This window comes from Acinonyx jubatus, chromosome X (genome assembly GCF_027475565.1).
Source record: "Acinonyx jubatus isolate Ajub_Pintada_27869175 chromosome X, VMU_Ajub_asm_v1.0, whole genome shotgun sequence".
In the NCBI taxonomy this organism is placed as follows: domain Eukaryota; kingdom Metazoa; phylum Chordata; class Mammalia; order Carnivora; family Felidae; genus Acinonyx; species Acinonyx jubatus.
Window position 1 is genome coordinate 13,056,195 of NC_069389.1, and position 9,829 is coordinate 13,066,023.

The 9,829-nt window shown below is 43.9% G+C and overlaps 1 protein-coding gene across 5 annotated transcripts in view; it reads left to right on the top strand.

Moving 5' to 3' along the window:
• TXLNG (taxilin gamma) overlaps positions 1-8,277 on the top strand; it is a 51,987-nt gene extending 43,710 nt beyond the window's left edge. For 4 of the 5 annotated variants that reach the window (XM_027054651.2, XM_053202113.1, XM_027054652.2 and 1 more), the window contains 3 exons: positions 3,641-3,733; positions 5,991-6,086; positions 7,246-8,277. In XM_027054651.2, coding sequence (XP_026910452.1) covers positions 3,641-3,733; positions 5,991-6,086; positions 7,246-7,560 — 504 coding nt within the window. In that variant the 3' untranslated portion in view covers positions 7,561-8,277. Of the gene's footprint in view, positions 1-3,640; positions 3,734-5,990; positions 6,087-6,261; positions 6,344-7,245 lie in introns of all 5 variants that reach the window. The other variant, XM_053202114.1, reaches the window with a different exon arrangement.
• The last annotated feature ends 1,552 nt before the right edge of the window (positions 8,278-9,829 follow it).

Below are 9,829 nucleotides of genomic sequence, written 5' to 3' on the forward strand. Positions count from 1 at the left end.
AGCTTTGTTGTTTCTCAAGATTGCTTTGGTTATTCTGGCTCTTTTGTGGTTCCATTCGAATTTTAGGATTACTTTTTCTATTTCTGTAAAAATGCCATTGTGATTTTGATAAGCATTAAATGTAGATGGCTTTGGGTAGTATGGATACTTTAATTATACTGACTTTTGATCCATGAACACAGGGTATCTTTCCATTTTGTGTTCTTCAAGTTTTTTCATCAGTGTCTTAGTTTTCAGCATGTAGATCTTTCATATCCTTGGTTAAATTTATTTCTAAGTATTTTCTTGATTTTGATGCTATTGTAAATAGGAGTTCTGGTTGTTTTTTTTCTTTTTGGTAATAGTTTTTGGGTGGAGTCTTCAGGATTTTCTGTGCATAAGATTGTGTCATCAGAAAACAGATATAATTTTACTTCTTCCTTTCTGATTCGGATGCCTTTTATTTTTCTTGCCTAATTACTTTGGCTAGGAATTCTAGTACTTGTGTTAAATAGAAGTGGTGAGAGTGGGCATCCTTGTCTTATTCTGATCTTAGAAGGAAAGCTTTAAACCTTTAGCCGTGGGTCTATCACATATGGCCTTTATTAGGTTGAAGTATGTTCGTTCTGTACCCCATTTGTTGAGTGTTTATATCATCAATGGGTGTCGTATTTCGCGAGATGTTTTCTCTGTATCTATTGAGATGATCATATGGGTTTTCTCCTTTATTCTGTTAATGTGAAATATCACATTTATTGATTTGTGTATGTTGAGCCATCCTTGCATCATCACTGGGATGAATCCCATTTGATTTATGGTATGTGATCTTTTTAATGTGCTTTTCAATTTGGTTTGCTAGTATTTTTTTGATTGTTGAGAATTTTTGCAAGTTTATCCATCAGGGATTTTGTCCTGTAGTTTTCTTATAGTATTCGTATCTGGCTTCGATTTCAGGGTAAATGGTGACCTTACATAAAAAAAAAGTTGGGGAGTGTCCCTTTTCTTCCGTTTTCTGGAAGAGTTTGAGAAGAATTGGCATTCGCTCTTCTTTAAGTGTTTGGTGGAATTCATCCATGAAACCATGTGGGCTGAGGCATTTCTATGTTGCTTCCCTATTTTCCAACCCAGACCCCTTAGTTTTGTCCTAATGCAAACCTTTCTTGGTGTTTGTCTTCTGTGGAGTAAGGCTAGCAGACGCTGCCTCCCCACTCAAAGAAAAGATAGAGAAAAGACTTCCTGTGTCTTTATGGACAGGTGAAATTAGGTATTTACCTGTAGTTCACCCTTTTCCAAGTAACTAGATTATATTCAGTTGAAGAAAGTATTACCTATTTTATTATATAATAAACCTGTTTTAATGTAAGGACTCTAAATTAGTTCCAAAATGCATTGATACATTGAGACTGCTGTGAATCTTTATGACCACCTCTTTTTCAATGCTTTTTGTCTTCAGGCCTGTTTTACAGTGTGGTGATTGATACTCATTTCCTATGAAGTTAGACTAACTTTAGAGTGAAAATTCAAGAAGTCTTTTGAACTTCCCACTATAACTTAGGATTGTGGTAGATTGCTTCTAGGAAATTTGAAGCCCTTATTAGCTCCATAAACTCTGCTGTCCGTGTAAGTGGAGAAGAGAATTGATATGGAAAAGGTATATAAAGTCTATCTATGTACAGCTTTGGAAAATAGACTTGAAAAAAATTTTTTTAATATTTGTTTTTGAGGGAGAGAGAGAGAAAGAGCGAGCGAGCAGGGGAGGGGCAGAGAGGGACACAGGATCCAAAGCAGGCTTTGCACTGATGGCAGAGAGCCTGACGCATGGCTCGAACTCTAGAACTGCAAGATCGTGACCTGAGCCAAAGTCAGACGCTCAACTGAATGAGCCATCCAGGCGCCCCTGGAAAATAGACTTGAGTGTGGGAGTCCCTGCAAAGCACCAGAGGACCCTTCTGTGAAGCTCCCAGGCAGCTCTGATTCTGTTGGACTGTTCTCATTGTAACTTCTGTTTGCGGTCTGTGTCACCCTGGGTCGTGTTATCTGATTATTAGTTTCCTTTGCTGTCACGTCTTCCTTTTCCTAGTCCCTAAATGTGGCTGTCCTTTCCAAGAGTTGGTCTCATTCTGTGTTCTTACCATGTCAGTTTCCAGCATTTGTTGAGGATAGAGTCGAATTGGTGTTTGTTGACCCATTGTTCTGTAATCCAGGCATGTAAGGCCAGGTGTGATGGTAGTTGCCACTTACTAACTACCCAGTGTGGGCCAGCATTGAGCTCTCGGATGGGACAGTCTACATGGATGTTGCATCTTCCGTAACAGTGGCTGTGGGGGTGCTTGGGTGGCATCGGTTGAGCACCCAACTCTTGATTTTGGCTCAGGTAGTGATCTCAGGATCAGGGGATTGAGCCCTGCGTTGGGCTCCGTGCTGAGCATGGGGTCTGCTTAAGATATTCTCTCCCTCCCCCTTCCCCTCTCCTTCCACCCCCCCACCCCTCCCTCCCTGTGCCCTTTTTCCTCCCTCTCTCTCTCAAATAAAAATAAAATAAAAAACCAAATAGAATTTTAAAAAAGCTGTGAACATGCATTTTAAGCTTTTTGAGATTATACAATGCAATAGGGACATTATTATGGTCCTTACAAGCAGGGTAGTTTCCAGTATTTAAAGTGTACTTTGAGCCATGGTCCTCAAGACCCAAACCGGTCAAAATCAAGTAAGTCAAAAAACCCCATCCCACTGAATTCTTTCTTTCCCCACCAAACCAATGCTTCACCTTCTGTTTCATTTTCCTGTATATGTTAAGGAAAGAGTTATCCTTTTTTTTTTTTTTTTAAATATTTATTTATTTGGGGGGAGAGCATAAGCGGGAGAGGGGCAGATAGAAGCGGGCTCTGTGCTGACCGGCTGACAGCAGTGAGCCCGATGTGGGGCTTGAACTTAAATGGTGAGATCATGACCTGAGCTGAAGTCGATACTCAACCGACTGAGCCACCCAGGTGCCCACCTTTTTTTTTTTTTTTTTTTTAACGTTTATTTATTTACTTTGAGAGGATGAGAGCATGAGCGGGGGAGGGGCAGAGAGAGAGGGAGAGAGGATCCCAAGCAGGCTCTGTACTGTCAATGTGGAGCCACACATGGGGCTCGATCTCACGAGCCACGAGATCATGACCTGCGCCGAAACCGAGGGTCGGTTGCTTAACCAGCTGAGCCACCCAGGCGCCCCTGGAAAGAGCTGTCCTTGATACCAAGCTAAGAACTGTGCAGGTGATGTTCTAAAAGAATGCTCTTTTTCCAAGGACAGTTTTTCAAATCTAAGGAGAGGGAGTAGTTCGGGAACAGTTAGTTGTATGAAATTTGCAGTTCTACCAACCACAGCAGTTTTTATTATAATTGGTGGATTGGAGCTAGTAAATATTTGTACATTTTAAACATTTACTTCTAAAGATGTCTAAGTCCACGAAACTTGCTAAGTTTCAGTGGATCTCAGTGGGTTATGGAACTTGAGCTATCTCTGTCCAGCACCCGAGGGCTGCTTTGTGTCTGCTCTTCCTTCTGTCACTTATAACAAGTAACTAATGCTTAAACATAGGATGTTCTTTTGGAAAGTCTTTTGGGATTTCAAATGGTTTACCTGGAACTCAGAATATTTCATACTTTTTTTCTGTAGCTTTCTCTTTATATGGATAAGTTTGAAGAATTCCAGACTACCATGGCAAAAAGCAATGAACTGTTTACAACCTTCCGGCAGGAGATGGAAAAGGTATTTGCGTATTTTTAGTAGAATATTACGTAAAAGGGAATTAGTAGAAGAAGCTATGTTAAGCAAGATCACTGCCTGGACGAGCTGATGCTGTTCTGGTACAGTCTTCATTTGCCCCGTTCTGATCCTCTAGTGGCATCCTGTGTGGTCGTTTTGCCCTTGGAGTGGTAGTCCGTGTAGCTAGTGAGCTCTGTGCTCTTAAATACTAGCTTTATTAAAGTGAATTCCTCTGTCAAATACAATTTGTCATTACACATAAATGGTTTCTTTTTTTGTTGTTGCGTCTTGTTTTATTCACTCAGGTGACACCCCACTCCTCCTTCACAAAGCTCTGTGTTTTTGGAGATTTTTTAAAGACATCCAAGCCCAGAACACATTTTGGTTGGTTGATTTTATATATATAGATATATTTATATATCTATATATATATTTTATTATTTATATTTATATATATACACAGAGAGGCAAACACATTTATGTATATTTTTATTTAGATATATACGTAATCAATATATATGTATATATATATCAGTGTTTCCATCTTTTTAAAAAATTTAATTATCTATTTTAAGTAATCTCCACACCCAACATGAGGCTTGAACTCACAACCCCAACATCAAGAGTCACACGCTCCACCAGCTGAGCCGGCCAGGCGCCCCAGTGTTTTCTACATTTTTAGCTTTTCGTTTTCTTTTAACTATACCCCCACTGAATTCTTTCTCCTTTGTCCAAACCCTTTCAGTCTTCGGCTTCGGTTTAATTTTCCTGCCCACATCAAGGAAAGCGATATCCTTGATACCAAGCTGAGAACCAGAATATATACACATATATCCCTAAATCTGTCCATTCATTCTCCTCTTACATGGCATATTCCCCTTAAAATGGGTCCTTGGAAAAGGGTGGCGGGTTGGAGACAAGTACGGTGGCGCCTGGCACTTTGTGAGCATTCGGTGGGTGTGTCATGACTGTGACTGGACCGTGTGCAGTGGCGGGGAGTGTGTGCTCCAGGCAGCGTCCCGGTCCCGTGTAATGTGACTGTGGACAGGTGGTTTAACCTTGCTGTGCCTTCCTCATTAAAAATAACAAAAATCCCTATCCTCTGTAAAGCCGAGTAATTCCGACAGTACTTGGCCATGTTAAGCGCTCAAATTACCGCCTTCGGGTATTTTTAGACCCGGTAATCTAGGGAATTTGGTGAGCGGTGGATCAGTTCTGCCTGCCAGTCCTCCCAGCTGGGGCTCAAGTTGAGGGGTGCTCTTTCTGCACAGCGTGCACCCGAGCTACCGTTTAAGACGGGCTCTCCAGTCGCTGTCCTCGCCGCTCGTGGCTTGGAGATCACTGTCGGACAGCACTCGACCCCGGTCTTCCACGAGCTCTTCGCATGGCCTTTGTCCCACTCTGCGTGGTGTTCGTTTTGTGGGTGACAACCCACCGCCCCGGGCATTGGCTCTCTCGTACCCTTGTTTCCCTTAACGGCGCCTGGCTCAGTGCCTCAGCTGGGGTCAGGGCTGGGGCACAGTCAACAGGACATGAAGGAATCTCGAAAACGAGACTCATTGACAGGTGCAGATAACTCTCATTGTGAGTTTCTGAAAACTGGGTTCTTGTAGTGCAAGTTTAAAAACGTTCCCCTTATTTTTGGAGCCATTTTATTGTTAGCAAAACCTGAAGTCGACCAGTCTTGTGAGGTGTGAGGATGCTCAAAGCTAAGGATGAACTACTTTCATCCTTCTCTCTCACTGGAGTGCTCGCGAAGTTACGCTGCCGATAGTTCCAAAACTGATACGGTCTTGGGGCTTGCGGTACGTCACTAATTCTTCTTTGTGGGGAGCTGTAGAAACCCCTGTGCTTCCAAGAATCAGATGAATTAGTTTAATGAACAGAAGACTCCTAACGTGGACATGTTTTTGTACAGTCTGGGGAGGAGGTCTCTCAGCTGGATTGAGAGACGCACTCCAGCCTAAGCCGAGAATTCAGTGTGGTGTCTGACCGCTTCCTCCATGTGCTGCTGCCTCTGAAATCGAGGAGATTAGATTTGTTTGTCTCATAATGTGAAACCCCTACTTTGGTTCCCGCTGCTGCCGCCCTAGATGCTTCTGAGATCAGCTCTGCCGCCAACGGATGGGCACAGCTGTCAGCTGGGCAAGGCAGGTGCAGTGACGGGGGCGGGGCGGAACAAACTTTTCTGTGGCGGGACAGGGTGTACGGCTAAGAAATGGAACTTAGAATTTACATTTGCAATTGTGTCGATTGCCAGATGACAAAGAAAATTAAAAAACTGGAAAAAGAAACAATAACATGGCGTACCAAATGGGAAAACAACAACAAAGCGCTTCTGCAAATGGCTGAAGAGGTGAGGTGGTTTCCCGTGAGTAAGGTGTGTTTGTAGTCATGGGGACTCGTGGAGCTCAGGCCCTAACAGGGCAGGGGGCGTGTGGGGACACCACGGCCGGAGTCAAGGGCTCTGGCCAGAACCGGGGGCGGGGGGACGGCTTCGCAAAATCTGCAAGTGTCTTTCGGGGTTGTAGGTGGGGGGCCCCGAGGGAGGCCTTAACAGATTTCCTACTACCCGCTCAGTCGGTCCAGGCTTCTGCTGGAGATCGCCAGAAGGCATGTGGATTTCGCTTTCTTCTACGGGAGTCAGTTCTCACACTGGAACTTGCCTCAGATTCCAGCTTGTTAACAAGCTTGGTCTTAAGACCAAGATGGCTAGGTTCCACCCAGAGTTCGGTTCACTAGCTTGAGGAATCAGCCTTTCGAACCAGTCTCCTGGGGCTGCCGGTGCAGGGCCCACCTCCAGAAGCACCGATCGGATCTCCCGGTGCGGGAGTGGAGTACAGAGAACAACTCCAGTGCCTTTCTTTCTGCTTTTTTTCCAGCCTTGAATCTTGTTCTCATCTAACAAAAGAAATGTATGTAGAAATGAGTCGTTTTCTGTTTTTAATGAGGCCCTTAACTTTTTTTATCTTTAGCTTTGTGAGGAGTATCTTGAATTCCCTTAATTGTTGATCGCTACAAAATGTTTTTTTGTTTTTTTAAATTTTTTCAGTGTTTATTTTTGAGAGACAGAGCGTGAGCAGGGGAGGGGCAGAGAGAGAGAGGGAGAGAGAGAGGGGGAGACACAGAATCCGAAACGGGCTCCGGGCTCCGAGTTGTCAGCACAGAGCCGGCCACAGGGCTCGAACTCGGGAACAGCAAGATCACGACCGGAGCCGAAGCCGAAGCCTGATGCTCAACCGACTGAGCTACACCAGGTGCCCCGCAAAATGTTGTAACAAGTGGATTTTGGATATTTCGGGACCCTAGGATAACGTTAACCGTGTTAAATACATTTGGTGCCTGTAGCTAGGTATGTAGTGAAGCTGGCTAGACGGTTAGGTGGTGCTTGAGGAAATGGAGCCCGTTCAAGAGGGGGATTAAACAAGTAGTTTCTGACGGGACTCCGATTTGTTCACATTTTGTATCCCGTAAACTGTACTCCACGAGGTCACAGGAATCATTTTTCCTTACAGAAAACTGTCCGTGATAAAGAGTACAAGGCCTTTCAGATAAAACTGGACCGGTTAGAGAAGCTGTGCAGGGCTCTTCAAACGGAACGGAACGAGCTCAACGAGAAGGTGGAAGTCTTGAAGGAGCAGGTCTCGGGGAGGGCTGCAGGTGCGGACCTAGCACTGCCTGGGACGCAGCCCTGCACTGCCCCGGTGTCCCCCAAGGAGCCGAACACTGCTTCCGAAAGCGCCCCGGGAGTCTCCCCGGAGGCCGCGCCCAAGGCGGCGAAGGAGAGAACAGCCGTGTCCGCCGGGCCAGGTATCGAGTCCGTCGACTGAAATGAAGTATGATCACTGTATCGAGAGCTATATTTTGTGTATAACTTTCTGTTAGTAGTAACTATTGGTTTTGTGGTGAAAATTTTCTTACTTTTTCTACCATATCTGTATTTTCTTAGAACTACTGGACTTACGTGGTACAGGAGGCTGCTTAGCAGTTTTGAATAGTTTTCCTTCGATACGTTTTCCTCAGCCGTGTTGCACATCTGCCTCATTTCCCTCCATTGGAACGCACGTGACCATTGCTTTGTCCTATCTTCCCTATTCCTTGCACAGAATTATTCTCATTTCACTCGAGATGGGACCGATCATTACAGGGGAACTTTGTTTTGATAATGGTTCCTTGGTGTGAAAACCATATTCATTTCAACATCCCGGCCCCCCAATTAATATTACTCAAAAAGAAATCAAGATGATTAGCTTTGTCTTAACAGTCCATTTAAATGCCAAGTAAAAATAAAGTAGGGTTGGGTCAGAAACCAGCATAGCATCTTTGATTCAGATTAGCTTTTTGATAATATTTATATCACTTGACAAATTGACATGGCTGCAAGCCTCAAATTATTCAAAGTTTCGGCAGATTATGTACATAAAGGTGTCACTTTTAAAATAGTACATACGGGCAAATCATCGGACAAACAGGCTTAATCTTGTGACTAAAAACAATCCTACTGCTTCGGTTTCAGGTTAGAACTAGAACCAGTGTTTGAACTTGGACCGCCGTGGAATATGGTCGTTTGTTGGCTTTGTTTGGGATTTAGGTGCACAGCCTCCACTTCCCGCAGAAAGCAGCCACTGGTGGTTGTCATTTTAAGCCGGGGAGGGTTCAATTCGCGTGTAGCTTTCATCAGGCGGAAGTCCCTCCTCGGCTGCCTTCTGGCTACTTGAAATTTGGTGTTCAGCTAGTTGCGTGAATCCCAACAGCAGTTCTCCAGGTTTTTAAAAAGGGAATTTTAATTGTGGATCACGCTAACCGAAACATTTTATTTCCAAAACAGAAAAGACTGGAACTCACATTTTTAACTGTGGGAAGACTTGGCAGAGAGTTTTAAGCAGTCAGGATCCATTACTTAGGCTCTTGGTGTGTGGCTCTACCACCCCCTTTTCTTACTGTCTTTTAAGAGAAAAGCCAGTATTTATTAATCTAGGTCTCTGCAGTTGGCTTGGACTGGGGGAACTTGCCCTCTGAAGCAGGTCACTTCTGAATTTGTTCTCGGCTTTCCTTTGTTCTTAATCATGTTGAGTGTGGCTGAGTTATGCAAATGAGAGGCCAGGTTGCACCATGAAAGCTTGGACTTTGATTTGCATTGAAAATACTTTATGAAATAAAAAGGCTCTACTAGAATGGATGCTCTAGCACATTCCACTGAGCACAACTATCAAACTGAAATTGCTCACTGGACTGAAGTTTGTTCTGTCTAGTTACAAAGGTTTTCTCTTTAAAATTGTAAAGTCCTGTCACAGTCCTAGTCTAAACTGGGTTCAGAGAATCGAAAGTTGTCTAAAGGAAACTTCCACCCTCGGTCATATGAAATCGAGGGGTCAGACAGTGGAGGAAAAGAAAAGCACAGAGCACATTCTGTCATTACTGTCAAAAGGAGTCGGAAGCAAAAACAAATACCCCTCCTCCAACGGCCTCTTGTTATAAATACTCCTTTCTGCTACTAGATGAAATGTTGGACTCGTTTCCCCTAGAGGAGATGAAGGTATATATCAAATATAATCTACTTTGAAATTAGTACTAATGATATTTCACAAGAACTCTGCTGGATGTACAGCTCTTACTGTTGAAGCCATTTGTGTAGCTCACCACGTTTCTTTGTGGTGCTTGTCCCGTGTGGAAGATGTAAATCTTGGACCTGTTGCATATTTTCAAGGGCTTTATAAAGCAATGTGATTAACAGTACTTGGCCTGCTGCTTTTGGCTTACTATGTGTTTGTAGCTAGATGCGATCACGGTATTTCAGGGAGGTAGATTCTGCTTGGGATGCACTAGGTGTCCTTTCAGAATCTTGCCTCCCCCTTACCCTGTGAATCAAAACAAATGGGACCCTCTGAGGAGATCTCCTCCCCACCCCCAAGCTGTCATCTCACCAGCTCAGTGTTGTGGCTTTGTAGCACGCCCTGTGTCCACCATATTCTAGAACACTGTAATGCTCTTAGGCTGGTCCAGAAAAGGTTTAAGTGTCGAATTCACTTCAGTTGCATTTGTTGCACCATCCTGGGATCTTGCTGTGTATTATTTCTAGTGGCGGTAGACTCCAAGGAG